General features: G+C 51.0%; 1 protein-coding gene across 6 annotated transcripts in view; it reads left to right on the top strand.

The window, feature by feature from the left end:
* Pde10a (phosphodiesterase 10A) overlaps nucleotides 1–16,251 on the top strand; it is a 440,519-nt gene that overhangs the window by 233,032 nt on the left and 191,236 nt on the right. The window contains exon 1 of one of the 6 annotated variants that reach the window (XM_075950938.1): nucleotides 5,484–6,464. The exons of the other annotated variants lie outside the window; for them this stretch is intronic. Coding sequence (XP_075807053.1) covers nucleotides 5,570–6,464 — 895 coding nt within the window. The 5' untranslated portion in view covers nucleotides 5,484–5,569. Of the gene's footprint in view, nucleotides 1–5,483; nucleotides 6,465–16,251 lie in introns of those variants that run through there. 6 annotated transcript variants of the gene reach the window in all.

Raw genomic sequence — 16,251 nt, 5'->3', positions numbered from 1 at the left:
AGGAGATTTGGATTAGCATTTGGTGGTTGAATGTTTGGAAGCATTTATCTATTGTCATTTTTTTTTTTATTTTTGGTTGTTGAAGCCTCACATTCAATTACTCAATTCCACATGGGGCCCACAGTTTAATAAGCTGTGGTCTACATAAGGGCCTCAAAACCCAATATCCAAACCCTTTAAGACTAGTCTGATCGCTGTTCTAAACACAGCACATCCCCTGTGACCCTGCTGAATGCCTCTTTCCTTCTGACTCTGCTTCTATCTCTCCTTTGCCCTTCTGACACTTTTAATAAGAGAAACTCAGAGACCAAGAGCCTTTCTTTCTCTTTTTGACAACACCTGCCATCTTCCAGAGCCAAAACGAGACATCAGAACAGCTCGTCCAAACCCTCCCGCAGCCTCATGCCCTCGAATGCCCATCTAACCATGGTCCAGACGAGACAAGACTCTGCTTGCCCACCTGTGCCCTGAGCCATACTTCATTTACTTGTGAGAAGAATGGAAAAGAATCAATTCCTAGATGAAGGAATCATTTGGATAGTTTTAAGACTGAACTGTCTAATCCAACAAAGTTTTCTTTTCTCCTATAACTGCCTCAGCTCGCTAATATACTTGTTGAGGCCCATAATAAAAATTTGACAATTAAAAGTGAAAATATTGAACCAAAGAAAGATGACTCAGCCAGTAAAGGCACTCGCCACCAAGCCTGAGTTTGATCCCTGGGACCCACATAGTAGAAGAGAAGGGGGGGGGATAGAAAGTTGTTCCCTGACCCTTATACATGCTACATGGCACATAGTCCCCACCCCATGCACATGTGATGTGTACACATAATAAATTAATAAGTAAACAAATTTTACTTTAAAAATTAAATAAAAATGTTGTTAGGAAGATTCTCAATAACAAGTGAAGAAAACACATTCACCTGACAGCTTACTGAGGCTCTGAGCCATGAGCACAGAGGATGGATTCAGAGACCGTCAGGGCACTTCCCTCGCTGATACCTGGAAACTCATTCCTACCCAAGGTTCAGGATAGACCATTTAGGATGTACTCTGTATCTGGATGTCTCTCATGCTGGCTTCCTACTCTAGTGTGGGGAATGACCTTCAGTTCTCTGGAAGGAATATTTTAGGTTTATTGTTGAGATTTTGAGACACAATGTTCTCTTTGCTTTGCAGTGAAATCATTGTATCTTATTTGTGGAAGTTCAGTGGCAATGCTGGTTATTTAAACAGAGCTCCCGGCTGTGCTCCAACTTCTATGTGGCCTTGAGCACAGAGAAACAGTTCAGTATCCTGTAAATGTCTTGGGTTTCCACAGGGATTTGATACTGTTTAGAGGCAAGACTTTGAAACTTGGTTCTGGGTGGTTAAACGTCAGGGTCATCTTGGAGTGTTGTTAGAAGTTAGCATGGTTATCCAAGAACTTAATATTCCTTACTGTACCTCAGCAGGGCTTACTAACACCAGTTCCCCTGAGACTCGATATTCACAGCAATTGTGCAGAACTTACTGCCATGAAGGAAGAAGTAAATATTACAACTGGACCAGTAAAGGTTTTTTTTTTTGGACCTTCTTCCTGTTAAGAAATACACATAACCCTTTTTTGCAAAGAAGTGAACCCTTGAGATTTATGTGAATTTATATGTTGCAAAATCAAAATAAAAATAACTAGACAGTATTCTGATTTTTATTTACTCTGGGAAGAATAATGCACACTTATACTGGCTATTTGTTTTATCATATAAAATAATAAAATTAAACCTTCTCTAAATAATGAGTGATTGGATTTATAAAGTAACCTGACTGGTGAGACAGGAACTTAAATAGTAAGTGAAAGAATTATTTTTACCTTCTTTGGTTTGTTTTCAAGACTTCCCCACCCTAGAGTTGACTTCAATAGTATTTTTCTTATTGGAATTATGTTCCATTTTTTTCCTTTTTAGGCTTGACTGTGACATTACTGTAAGAATACAACCCTCACTTTAGCAAGGTTTGTTAACATAACCAATAATAGAAATTTGTAACCTTTTAGCAGATGGCAGGGAGGAAGGAATGTCTGTCTGTCTGTCTTTCTGTATGTCTTTTATAAAATGTCATGGGGCAGCAAGTCTCCTGGTGCCAGGCTGTGTAAGATGAAACTGCCAGTGTAAACCACATAGGCAGCAACTCTCTTGAGTTGTGCTGGCCAGAACCAAATTCCAGTAGCCTAGAAACAAAACTGTATTGGGGGTTGAGGGTGAGGGAAATTGAAGGAAACTTCCTGCTAAGTCAGAGTTACAACCAGCTCTGAAGGGACTTGGGCTTAGGGGAGCCTGGAAGTTTATCTCAGCAGACAGTGGGTGAAGCATCCTAGCAGGAGAAAAAAAGATCTGTGTAAATAGCACTACTGATAACTAGGGAGTCTAAATTGACAACAATGGCCACCAGCTTTGAAGGCTTGGCTCTGTCTTGTAAGTAAGTTCTAAAAGTTAAAATCAGGTAAAGAGAAAGAGTCGCGCAAGCGCGCGCACACACACACACACACACACACACACACACACACACACACACACACCTTGTCTGTTTAATAAGCCAGTTTAACATTTAATTAGCCTTGGTTTTCATATGTTAATAAACTACAGTTATTAGCATTTTAAAAGAGAGAAAAACAGCGCCCCCACCCCCACCTGCCATGATACAAAAGTTACAGGAATTTATTAAAATTCACTGACCTATAGGTCTACCAAAAGTTTATTAAATGTTAACCATGCTAAAGCTATTAATTTACATTTTTGAAGAAAATCATTATTTTCACGTATCTTGGGTTCTGCCTTGAAACGCTGTATTTTAAGAGCATATAACATAAACTAGGTAATTCTGATGTCTGCTGGTGCTAACCGCTGTTTTACTATTCTTTTAGTTTTCAATCCCTGCAAGTTGGGCTGACGTTTCACCTGAGGTGAGGAGAATCATTTTTACCAAGAGCTTTGAGACTACTGGGGCACCTGATTTCCTTTGTCAGTACCCTAACATCCACAGCTGAGGTCCAGTGGAGCTACAGTCCGATGCCATTCCAACACTAACTACATGGCCAAGTTTAGGGACACCACCACAGCACTTTTTGAGGCTGAGTGATGTGTTGTTGTTGTTTTTGTTTTTTCTACAAAAAGTTGTCGTGACGAGGTCCAGTGGCCAGTTGAATCCGCAGAGAAACGCCAAAGTGAAGGGTAACACCGCATCTAAAAGCTCAGACCTACCCTTTAGATCCCTGTTTGGAATTCAGAACGGCCAGGTGCCTGGAATCCTTAAATCAATAACCGTGGACGCCAGTATTAAGGGAAGAGGGGGGGCGATCAAAATGTAATTGCTGATTTATACCTCCTCCGAGCTCTCCTTTCCTGTCGCTACATTTTGTGATTTTGTAATTTGTCCAGGATATGCGTCCCTTCCAGGAAGTAATCCGGGGAAACAGACAGAAAATAGGAAGAAGGCTGACTTTGGAAAAAGGCTAAGGAGTTTGAGTCTCCGTCTAACAAAGACTAACAGAACAAAGATTTAATGTGTTTCACCCGCCTCCTGAGCCTTCGATGTAGCTTATATTCACCTGGAAGTAAAATTCCTAGTACCTGGAAAACCGTTTTAATAACTCAAAAACCAACGAGCAACAAGCGCTAAGCGGCATGAAGAAACGACTTGCCCTGTAAAGAATTAACGATTAACTCTTCAAGGAGAACCCCTTTGCTTAACCGCTTTTGCAGGAGCACCCAATCCCAGGAACCTGCACTAATGTGGCTCTCAGCCAAGCAAGCAAGGGTCGGGTGTGTGCGGCTCTGAAGACGCTAACCCGAGGCTGCAGATACAAACCCCATAGCACAACTTGTTCTGTCCATTTTTTTTTTGCTCCATTGGGGTTAGGGGTTGATGGATGAGAAAATAATGTCTATGCACACTTAGCCCCCAAGGTAAGACTCACAGTAACATTTTCGTGTTTCCCAAATCCAGGGATCCCTGGCTAAGGTGGACTGGCTCCGGTGACATGCTGAATAGGTCTGTCCCGGAATTGCCAAACCGCCCGGGAACTTTTCTGTGGACACCTGAAGCACCACGTCCCTGGAATGTCACTTGATCAATTTGGTGTAACTGTGAGTGTTACTTTTCCACTCTCAGGGGTTTGAATTCGGGAGGGGGGGTGAAGACTTCACTGCCGAAGAATGTGGAATTCGCTACAAACCAAACTCATGAAAAACGTTTGAATAAAGAAGAAAACTTTGATGAGGAGAAATGGTCCCTGGGTCCCTGGCAGGTCGCAAGCCAGGAGTCTCAGCCCTGGGTCAGCCCAGCTGCTGCCCTGCAGCGCAAGCTTGGCTGCTGGGCTGTGGCGTTCGCGCGCTCTCTCTCTCCGGGGAAAATGACCCTAACTGTCCTATCAAGAGACGAAGAGAGCACTGCCCCACACTCAAACCGGGTGTGCAGAGATGGTTCGTGTAGGCTTGCACCGAATGCCAGCACCTGCTCTTGAGCTTAACCGCTACTTAACCGCGCCCAACTTCCGAACTTCCTTGTTCAGAGAGCCCATCTGACCAGTTTCCTTCTACAGAAGCAGTCTGGATTGCAGGCTGCTGAAGGAGTAGGGGGGCCAAGTAAGCTGCTGGCGACAGATGGTTCCTAGGTTTTAGAGCTGTGAACTCTTAAGTTTGTGTTTGAGCCGTAGTTTGCTTTTTCTATCTTCTAGCCCCACGGGGACAAAGTGGACTCTGGCGCACACGAAGTTCGTTTTAAAGCGGGTATGGGAAGGCAAGTCCCAGGACGAACCTCATTTTGAGACCTAATGGGAACTCTGCCTTGATTTAAAACTCTTGCTAAGTGTCCGACTTTGAATTTCCCTCCCGCAGCTCCAACTGAACACTGCTCGGTAGGTTCTGCTAGCCGGCTAAAGGGAGGATTCCTTGACTCAGGTCACCCACAGGCGGATGTGGCTTGTACACAGCTGGAACAGCTGCCAGGCTGTGGGTTTAGAATCTGGAACGCCAGACCTGCTACTGCTGGCCAGGTGCATACACCATGTACAGAGTGCCGGGGTGGTGGTGCCTGACGCGGCGGGGCCGAGTCCCAGCGGACGCGCAACGTGGGCGCGGGCGGTGGCGGCGCGGGGAGCGCCTGCTCCGCCAGTGGGCGTCTTCTGCCGCCGCCACCGCCGCCGCCTCCACGGGCAGCGGCACTGCGGTTCTTTTCTCCGCTGCTTTGGAGCAGTCGCCGCGGCTTAGGCTTCGGAGCGCGCACACACCACGCCACGCCCGCGGGCAGCGTCCTCGCAGCCCCTAGCCCGGCCGGGAAGGGCGAGGATTGTGTGCGCCAGTCCGCACCGAGGCTTTGGGACTCGGGACTCGTCCCCAGCCTGGGGTCTTCTTGAATCCCAAAGGAAACACGATGTGAACCCCTAGCCGGAGAGGCACCCAAGACAAGAAAGGCGGACGGGACCGGAGCCTGTGCGCGGCAGGGAGGGCTGGTGCTGCGGGGGCGGAGCCCGCCGAGTCCGGGCCGCCGCGCCCTCCCGCCTGCCCCCTTGGAGGCTGAGGAGGAGGGCCATGGCCAGCCCGGAGGAGCGGCTCGCTCCCCGCCCCCAGGCCCCGCTGCCAGCGGCTGGGGACGAGCCTGGCCGCGGCCAAGTCCGGCAGGAACCCCGGAGCGGAGAGGCCAACGGGCGGAGTGCAGTGGGCCTGAGCCTGGCCCGGGAGCTGCCTGGTTGCAGCCGGGAGGAGCTTGCGGCGCCCCCGCCCCTGTCCCGGTCCCTGTCTCAGGCAGGCCACGCCAGCCCCGCTGGGGGCCCCAGCGCCCTCTCTGCGCTCCGCGCCGGCGTCTGCGGCTGGGTGGCGGCCCGCGCTCCCTCGGCGTTCGCCTTCTCCTCCCCTATCCCCTCCTCCTCCTTTTCATCTTCCTGGTACTTCTGGCCGCCGCCCCCCTTGCCCCCTCCCCCTCTTGTCCCCTCCTCATCTGCTTTCCACCTCCCCGCGCGTCTCCCGAGAAGGGAGGGCGCAGCGGCGGCTGGAGGAGGAGGCGGCGGCGGCGATGCTGGCGGAGGAGGAGGAGGAGGACAAGAGGCAGCTCCCTTGAGCGTTCCCCCCGGCAGTAGTCACCGCAGCGGCGGTGGCAGCGGCGGGCGGCGGCGGCTCTTCCTCTCGCCTGCGATCCTAGGCTTGCTGCTCCCAGCCCGTGCCGGGCCCCGGCCACCGCCGCCGCCGCGGCTCCCCCTCCACCCAGGCGCGCGCCGCACAGACTCCCCGGGCTTTCCGGGCGCCGGCGGGGGCTGCCCTGGCCTCGGCCCCGGCTCTGCCGCCGGTGGCCGAACTCCGTGGCGGCCCCGAGGCGCCGCCTTCCCCCTCGCCACCGCTCGGCCGCTGCTCTTCGGCTCCGACATGGAAGATGGACCTTCTAACAATGCGAGTTGCTTCCGAAGGCTGACCGAGTGTTTCCTCAGCCCCAGTAAGTGGTCCGGCCCCATGTTCCCTGCGGCCCGGGTGGCTTCCCGCTTGGTGGGGTCCAGTCGGGACCTTGGATTGTGGGGTGGGGAGGGAACTGCTATGGTGGTGGGTGACCGGCAAGGTGTGTGTGTGCCCGGCTGTGATCGGTCAGTGGGCTACAGGAAGCTGGTGGCACCTCTGTGGCGTTGGGACTGCCTGTCAGCTTAGGGACACTGGGCTTTCCCAAGCCCTGCGTGCGCGCAGAGGAAAGGTGTCAGACATTTAAAAACTAACCTGCTTCCGTAGAGCTGTCCCTGACCACACTGACCTGGCCCATTATTTATGCCATCAAGTTTGTCCCGGATTGTTCCACATTTCTCTAGAGATAATTGACGATTAGATTGGAGTATATACGTTTCTTTCCACTGGGGGTCCCTGGAATCCAAACCACTGGATTCCTGAGGCTGCCGTGAGGGAAGGCAGGGCTTGGGAACCAGGGGCTTCCAAATATAAGGGAAGACAGTACCCGCGCCTGCAGTGGTTGTGTTCTGGCGCATGGACCAGTGGTATGGAACTGGTTGCATCCATCTTCATGAAAAAGATGGGTCGTCCTCCCCTGCCCACCTCGTACTGATTATTGGTAGCTGGTGCTGCTTGGGTGGGTAAAGAAAGCGGAGGAACAATGGGGCATTAGCATGGAAGAAAGAGGCACCTCTGGTTCGCTCCAACGCACCAGACTACAGTAGCATGACCATTCCGCCTCTCCACTCTCAGGCGCCAGGCTGAAAGCCTGCTAGGGCAGGGGCAGCAGAAGGCGTGTCATGGGGGGTGGTGGGCGACGATAAGATTGATCAGAGAAGTCAAGGCAGTGCTTCCCTGGAAGGAAGGAGAAAGGCAGGAGATGCTGAGGGAAGAGGTTCCAGATGCGCAGAGGAAGGAGTCGCAGCGGTTGTGGATGGAGGGTGAACAGGGTGAGGACCAGAACACTGGGTCGGGAAGGGACCAGGTGGGAGAGTCTGTGTTCTGAGAGGGTGTATCCATGGGGAACTGGGAGACTCTGGCAACTGCTGGACCGTGAGCATGAATTTGGTGCCACAGTCCACCGCGTGCGCACCCGAGCCTTTCCTTTGTCTGCATCTCTCTGGAAAGCCGCGCTTTTGCCTTGCTTTCTTCAGGCAGACTCTCCACCAGGTTGCAAATCAGCTTTCTCGCTACTGCTCCCAAGTACCACTTACTCCTTTATCAGGGCGGACTCGGCTCTGGGGCATGGGATGCCTGGGTTGAGACCCTCCTCAGGACCAGAGCTAATCTAGGTGCCCACCCAGAAGCCCTTAGGGTACAATTCACAAGAGGGTGACTGTGTTCCCTCCAGGACTGGGTTGACTCCTGCAATCCTACTTCCTGGCCCTGGGCCAGTTCATGGTGGCCACATAGCCCAGTGAGCACTCACACATCTGCAGGCAGTAGATTCAGCAAGTCTCTGCTTAGGTTTATTTGCCAGTTGTCTTGCTTGCCTCAAAGGGTGTGGACTCAATGCTCCCAGCTGACCTCTACTTCTGAGGCTTCTCTCCGGTATCTGGTATCTGCCTCTCTAGTCCCATCCCGTGCATTTGTGACGTATAGAGCACTGTGCTTTGGGCATCTGTGTATAAATAAACTTGTACACTTGCCCCTGGATTGTGGTCAGCAGAGACTAACTGCACTTCCCTAAAGGGACTCCAGGGATTGGCCCTGGGTTGCAGGGGTGGGAGAAGGTGGGGCCCATAGACTCTCTTTGGAGTTGTTGGAATAAACCTGAGACCTATGACTAGGCTTGCCCCGGGTGTTCTTCCTATTTTACATTTCATTTTCCCCCTCTATAAAATAAATATCTTTCTCTTTTGGCAACTGGTGTGTGTGTGTGTGTGTGTGTGTGTGTGTGTGTGTGTACTTGGACATGTTCAAGTGCACACTTTTAGGCCACTGTACTTGACAGTACCAAGTGCTTCATGAAGGAGAATTGGCTAGGATGCTTTTTTGTTTGTTTGTCTGTGATTGTGTGTATCTAAGAAGCAGATGTGTCTAAAGATGCTGTCTTTGTCTGGGGATGGGACGGGCATTGCAGAAGAAATTATGGTTTTGAATAAAGATGAGCAACTCCAGAGAGATCTGGATTATCTTGGGTAATAAAGGGTACCCTATGGGGGTGTTTTTTTTAAAAAATAGGGATCTACTCTGTACATAGTTCCAACTGGAAGAAGCCAACCCTGCTATGGCATAGTCACTCTTGTCCCCAAAAACAGGTTGGGTATGGATCAAAGCACAAAACTCCTGCAGCTTTGTATAAGATACTATTAGGGTAGGAAGTGCTGGGGTAGGAAATACTAGGGTAGGAAGTACTAGGGTAGGAAGTACTAGGATAGGAAATACTAGGGTAGGAAATACTAGGGTAGGAAGTACTAGGGTAGGGAGTACTAGGGTATGAAGTACTAAGGTAGGAAGAGCTCGGGTAGGAAATACTAGGGTAGGGAGTACTGGGGTAGGGAGCACTAGAGTAGGAAGTACTAGGGTAGGGAGTACTGGGGTAGGGAGTACTAGGGTAGGGAGCACTAGGGTAGGGAGCACTAGGGTAGGGAGCACTAGGGTAGGGAGCACTAGGGTAGGGAGCTCTAGGGTAGGGAGCACTAGGGTAGTAAGTACTAGGGTATGAAGTACTAAGGTAGGAAGAGCTCGGGTAGGAAATACTAGGGCACCTGTAAACAGTTTGACTGAACAGTAGAAAAGGTTGATGCCTGAGTGAAGGCTGCTCTCTGCCCTCCCGTCCCCTGTGCCACACACTTTTAGGGTTTCTGTTTCTGTCTGCCTGCGGTCAAAGTGCAGACCACCTGGGTCTCAATTGCTGAACTCTCTGAAACTTGGCAGTTTTCTGGGGGAAAAATAAGAGCCTTTTGGAAAGAGTTTGTGTACTCCTCAAAGACGTGAAAATACACAAAGGTATTCTGATGTGTCCCTGTGGAGTCTGTATCTGTTTTTTCTTTCACTTTGATCTCTTTGTCAGCCAAACAAATTGTCATGTGCAGTCTGCTGAGCCCAGCGGCTGCTGGGACAAGTGCACACTGCAATTCTCTTGTCTGAAAGCAATCCCCGTGCGGACGGTACAATAGCCCTGTTCTGTTCTTGTCTATTTTATTCTTCTTCTTGGTTCACCTGATCAGGCACTGAGCAGACACTTGTTTGAAACCAATGCCACATGCTAGGTTCTACCCTAGCCTGTCCCTCTCTCTCTCAAGCATCTGGAAGTCCCAGACCCGTGCTGGGCTAGTAGGCCAGGGTGAGAAGGAACCTCCCAGGCGGGAGTTGGCTCAGTGTGGACGCTCAGTGCTCCAAGTGGTCTTCCTGCCTAGTGCTGTTCCTCTGTCTGAATCAGGCCATTTCTGAACTCACATCACTTCCTGTCCTCTGTTGACCTCCGGACCTCTGCTTCTCCTTTTCCTGCTGGGAGAGCCGATGAAGTAGGAAAATCTTGTCCATGGAGAGACAGTGATTGTCCTGGGTCCTCCACACAGTTCAGATTGCATGGGCAGGGGTGTCACGCTGGCAGGCCAATAGGAACGGCAGTCAGCTTCCCATTAGAGTGGCATGGCTGGAAGAGGCGCTGCCTGGCAAGAGCAGGAAACACACCTGTGGGGAATACAGCCCTATGTATCTGCAGCCACGTAGTTCTCCTACCCGCCAATGTCTCTGTGTGCTGTTTGTACCAGTTAGCTACTGCGAAGACCATGCAAGGGTGGGGGGATGTGGGGGAGGATATGGAGAACACAGGGAAATATGACCAGGAAAGTTTGTGAGTGCAGAGTTTAAATGCCTTCCCACTGCAAATCACTGCATGTTTCTCAGATCTTCCAAACAGCAAGCGTACATTTGCACGATGCCTGAGCCTGTCACTTGGCTCCCGAGGTGTGAGGACCGTGTGGCCGGCACCAGGATACACTGAGATAAATATGATCCCCGTGAAGGCAAATGCACTCAGAACTCCACACAACAGCAGACTTCACGGTTAGGTGGTTCTTATCAGCTCCGGGAAGCTGATGCCGCAGAGGAAAACCAGGCTCAGGGCCGGGCACGGCACCCGTCTGGGTCTAGACCAGCCAAGGCCCCATTTCCAGCTTGTCTACACATGGTCTATAGTGGAACTGTGTGTCGGATGGAGAGATGGCCCTCGACTCCCCAAAGACATGGCATACAGACAGGAGTGCCCTAACAGGTGACCCGAATAGCAGTCTGTGAATTCCTGCCAGGCTGGGTGTGGGCAGTGAATGTCATCAGCTGTCCATGGAGGGGTGAGCTGGTTTCTGGCTGGGTCAGCAAGTCCAAAGGGCAAAGCTATTTAAACTGGGTGACGTTATTCTATCTAGATTATTAATATGTAACCCCGTGAAATCCTACTTTTGATTTGAAATAAACCTATGTGGATAGAGGAATCTTCTAAAAGTTTAACTGGAAAGAAGTAGAGTGTGAAAAGACAGGCCTTCTGTCTCGCATTGATACATTGGACCCTGAGGGATTTTTGCACAGGAAACATTTTGTGCCCTAGAACAAAGAAGTCCTTGCTGACTATCAGATGGGATAAGTTGTGTGGGAAACACTTTGACAGTTAGCACAGTCCCCACCCTGCGAGTGGGGAGCTCCTTCCTTCAAGCCCTACTGAAGGAAAACTCCCAGTGGCAGGAAATCTCCAGCTGTGACAAAGGGCGGAGCAGGTATCCGGCACCCTCAGGCCTATACATCTACTACTGCCCTTCACTCATGATGACCAGCTTCCTTTCTACAAGACAGTGGTGGCCCTGTGAGGAGAGCACAGTATCTGCTTGTGTGAGACACCTAGAGGCGCCAGCAAAGCAGAGCCATGTACAGGGAAGAGGTATGGCCCTCGAGTGAGACCTGGACACTTGTGGCCGTTTACCCAGAGTTTACCCTGAGCTCTGGAGTCCCAGTGAGTGTGTTCCACAGAGTTGGTCCTCACTGGACCTGCAGCTCCAGGAAAGGGCAGGGGTTTAGCTCCTGGGTTCCAAGCAGGGCTAGGAGGAGACTCAGGAGGAGGCCAGAGCAGACCCCAGCTTGGAAGACCCAGTGGGTGTTTTATAGGATGCTCAGGCCTGAGTCTCAAGGGATCGGGGAAGGGAGTTTGCCTGGCTGAGGCCCAAGGAATACCTTTTGCATAAAGGAGGCACCTGTGGAAGACATAGACAGGATCTCAGCCAGCTAAGGGGAAAGGAATTACAGGTCTGTGCTAAGGCCACCTTGTAAGGGACAGTCCTCTGAGTTCAGAGTCGGGTGTGAAAGAAGGGGCAGCTTCCATGGTGTAGGAGTCCTCTGCAGGGGACCTTGTACACACAGGGAGGGGGAAGATAGAGGGACAGGTGATGATGGGTGGCTGTGTAGACGCTGGGCACCGTGGTTCCCGGGTTGGAAAGCTGGAGGTGGGGGGTATGACTCTGCTAGGAGTCAGTCAGTACTGTATGTACCTCTGTAGGTCGTAGGTGTACCTGCGCTCTCTACTGCTCTCTGGTGGTGTAGACATCAACCACCAGAAACCAAGCAAAACACACCAAAAAAGTAGGCAGAGAATTCATACAGAGAGCTGCCCCTGGGTGTGAAGGTCAGTCTGGAGCATCATGGCCAGCTGTGGTGTGCAAAGCCATCAAGAAAAGAGCGGCCTCGCAGATGGGCCCTGGGCTAGAGGAGCAGAACGAAGGCTACGCCGCTGGAGTTGGGAGTCTCAGCCTACATGTCTGGTATGTGATGAAGCCCATAGACGGGCCAGAACAGGACTATGGAAGTTGGGGGAAACTGAGCATGGCTCCAGGTAGTAGCAGGGGGGCTTTGGGAGAGTTGTGAGCCCCTGAGTTCATGATTCTTGTTCTGGAGGCTTAGCTGAGTGTAATTTGGGAAAGGAATGTTGGGGCTGTTGGGGAAGGGCATGCACAGAGGTTATCGATTTGGGGGAATGACAGTGGAAGCAAAAAGTAATGGAGTAGCGAAAAGTAATGCGGTGTTTGGAGGCATCGAGCGCACCGCACACCTGCTGTTGCAGGGGAAGACTAGGGAATGCATGCTCGGAGGCTTCCGGTTACCGGGAAGGGGGTCCCACAGAAGGCAGTGCGCAGGTGCAGCACAGGCAGGTTTGGTAGGTTTGGCAGTGGTGTGGTTGAGATGCTCAAGGTGTGGTAGATGCTAAAAATTCACATAGACGAAGTTTTCCCGTCTCCAAGGCTGGAGAAGAAGGAAAGAGGTTGGCATTGCACCCTCACAGGGAGTCAGTCGTGAATGCCTGGCGTGAATCTGGAAGTTCTAAGACAGAGAGAAGGGGGTTTCTGCCACCGCCTGAGGAGTAAGAGGGTGATTCTGGCCTGAAGCGGATTAGAAATAGACCGTGATCTCCTAGCACCGAGACAGTAGCTGAAGGTTCGTTGGAGAGTGGAATTCTAAGTGAGTAGCGGGAATGGGAGTCAGGCATGAAGAGTGCATGAGACAGCCGTGAGCAGAACCGGGGGTGACATGGGACAGACACATCATGGTACTCAAAGGGGAGCAGCCTCAGAGATCAGCTGAGGCTGAGGGAGAGCAGTGATGGGCAGATGATGTGGCTTCATCCCACAGACGCCTGAGAATGTCTATCTGCCAAGGACGAAGACAAGCAGACAAACAGCTCGGCAGGGAACGCAGGATGAGAGGAGGTGTGGTGCTGGGAAAACGGAGTCCCAAAGAGAAAGGTTTTCTGTGGCAGGAGCTGTGGGGACCATCTCACACTGGGAGCAACAGGAGGGTAGGAAATGCTTCGTCAGATGCCAACTTCCCATAACTCCAACTGTCCAGCATTTCGGCCCTTTAGGGCAAGCAAGAGAGGAGGGCAAGGCCTGAGAAAGCTTTTAGGGAACAAGGAGAATGAAGAGAAAGTCAGGGGCATGGAAGGCTCCCTGAGTGCTTGAGAGGGGAGCTTAGTAACCCGCAATTAGATGGGTGTGGGGGCGTGACGGGCGACATTTGGAAGGACAGGTCTCAGAGTGAAGCAGGGACTTAGGAAGACATCTTCCGGGGAGGAGAGTGACGGGGAAAGGGGAAGGCCAGAGCCCATCATTTGTCTCAGGATCACCCAGAGCTAGGAAAGCTGCCTGTGTGTGCCCCTCACAAACTTCCTAATGGGAAGCGACTCACAGGGTGACATCTGAGTGTTGTCTTAGAAGAGGAAGAATTTGAGGGTTGTAGAGGTGAACACGAGGAAGATTCTAGGAAGAACAGAGGATCTGAACAGCGTGGTCAAAGGTGGATGGAGAAGCCAGGATTGAGGGAACACAGGATGGGTGGGGCCATGTGGAGAGGACGGAGCACACAGTGGTGGGCCAGCTGCAGAAGACAGCCAGAGAGCATGCTAAGGGATGTGTAGTGAGTATGGTCCGGTCAGATAAAGTGATACATAGATACTGAGTGCCAACTGTGAGCCACTACAGCCCTCATGACAGCAGCCAGTGTGTCCAGCATGGTCTGTTCCTTTCCTTTCACAGAGTTCCCATCTTGATATCTGGACAACATGCAAGGTACTGATGACACACCTTAATGAGTGACCGTGGGAAGAGTGGGCGCTGGAGGGATAGAGTGCTCTATGCTAGTCTTCCCCAGGGGGTGCTTTGGGTCCCTCAGTGTGCTCCTCCTTCCCTTGCCTCAGGACCACATCTCTTACTTCCCACAGTGTGCCTCATGTGTCAGATACAGATAAATAGCCGGGGAACTCAGATGCCACCACCTTACCCTCTCTTCCCCAGGGGACCATCTCTCTAGGTCTCGTGTCCTTCCCAGGTCTGTTTAGGTCCTCTCGTCTGTCCTTCTGTATGTCCTGGTGCATACTGTCCCTTTGGAGCTCTAACTTCAGCAGTCCTTGTCTGCCTCTAGGATAGGGCTTCATTCATAGAGGCTTTCTTTATTCATCCTCCCAGGACACGCCAAGCCGTCCACTGAAGGCACAAGGCAGCGTGTTTGCGTGGGAGAATCTGAGCAAAATGGCCTTTCATCAGGCTAGTTTTCCTAAAAGGGAAGAAACAACCAGAGAGTGTGGCTGCAGAGCTGTGGTGCCTGCCCCGAAACTTTGTTTTATTCATTTTTTCCCATGTAATCCGAACACACTCTTTGGCACCAGCCGCCAGGCGTTTGCGTCACCGTGAACACAATACTTGACACGCAGTGAGGTCAGCGGGGAACAGGCAACCCGAGTCCAAAGGAAGGAGCGGGTTGCGCGTTCCACACTTGGTAGACTTGCTTTCCCCGGGCTGCGCTCGGAGCCGTTGTTGCTTTGAAGAAAACATTTTCTGTGTCGCCAAGACAAGCGTTGCATGGAAGGTGCTGAAACAATGCCACGCGTTTGGAGACGATGAATTATTTATCAAAATACACGCAGATTTGGACTTTTTAGAGTTGGCAAGTTCTGTGAGAGGGAAAGTTCTGCATGAGGAATACTTTTCTTTGATGAGAAAGAAAGGGGGAGGCGACGGGCAGGTAGGAGTGCAGCCTGTGCAGGGCCCTGCAGTGTGTGGGATTTATGTGACTTTTTTATGGGAAGGCAGCCAGGGTCTGGCCTTGTAGCCTGGGCTGGCTTTGAACTCCAGCAAAGATCACGTCTTCCTCAGCCTCTCCAGCGATGGGATTGCAGAAGCCACTGCCACTCCAGCTTCTGTGCTTCTTGTCATAGCTCTATTGTTTCCAGAAGAGGGTCACACGGTGTCTCAGAGGTCAGCCGCTGTGGATCCCATACAGAGCAATGGTGTCTTCTATGTGCTGTTCTAAGGATCACGTATATTTCCAGATTTCCTCTGTGCTCCAGAATCAGAAGTTTGCTCATGAAGACATTCTTGTCTAGCCAGTCACTGTGTCTTTTGGGGTAATACCCCTTTTTCTTTTGATTAACTGTATCATCTAATTTTTAAGGCCAATTAAAGAGATGTTATAAAGACTCATTGATTAGAACAGCACGCTGCTGGCCCCAGACGGACAGACAGACAGACAGACAGACAGACAGACAGACAGACCAGTCAGCGCAGCAGATCCAGAGACAGGCGGGCATGCAGGGAGTTTTGCATATCCCACCTCACGTGGTAGAAGAAAGGGCACACAGCTGAGGAGAGGATATGGGGAACAAGATGGCATCCACTCAGAAGAAAATGAGATTGTCCAGTGTGCTGTATGCCCAGATTAAATTCCATATGGGAAATATATTTAATAGCAAAAAGAAGAAGCTGTGAAAAAACAAAAGAAGATACCATGAGGAAATCTTTTCTGGCTTCAGAATAGGGGGAATCTTTTAAGTGTGACTCAAATCCCAGCAGTCATCAAAGGAAGGACTGACTGAAGCAGAAGATGAGGATCCTTTTTGTATGGCTGTGGACAGGAGCCCGCCCCGAGGGAGTGGCCAAGTGCCTTCCCACATTCACCTGCCTTCGAAGCCAGAGCCAATGGCCCGGTCCTCTAGCACAAGGTGTTCTCAGAAGTGGTTAAGGAAAACCAATCCGAGGATGTGAGCAAAGAGTATGGAAAAGGAGAAGAAACGATGGCTCCTTGAAGGCAAACACACTCTGAAACAGTGTTCTGCTTCATCGTGAGGATAAATACACTGGGTGCCGCTTTTACCTGCCGGCACTGCATGAGTTAGTACATTTTATAGTGAGCACGTGCTTGGTGGTTGTGTGAGGCAAACCCTCTCAAATTTCCTGAGGGGAGCATTAATCGGCGCATCCTTTGAGGAGGGCAATTTGTCAGTATTGATCAGTATTAAAAATGTATGT

The sequence above is a fragment of the Microtus pennsylvanicus genome, chromosome 1, assembly GCF_037038515.1.
Source record: "Microtus pennsylvanicus isolate mMicPen1 chromosome 1, mMicPen1.hap1, whole genome shotgun sequence".
NCBI classification, from domain to species: domain Eukaryota; kingdom Metazoa; phylum Chordata; class Mammalia; order Rodentia; family Cricetidae; genus Microtus; species Microtus pennsylvanicus.
This window is presented reverse-complemented; position numbering and strand designations above follow the sequence as displayed.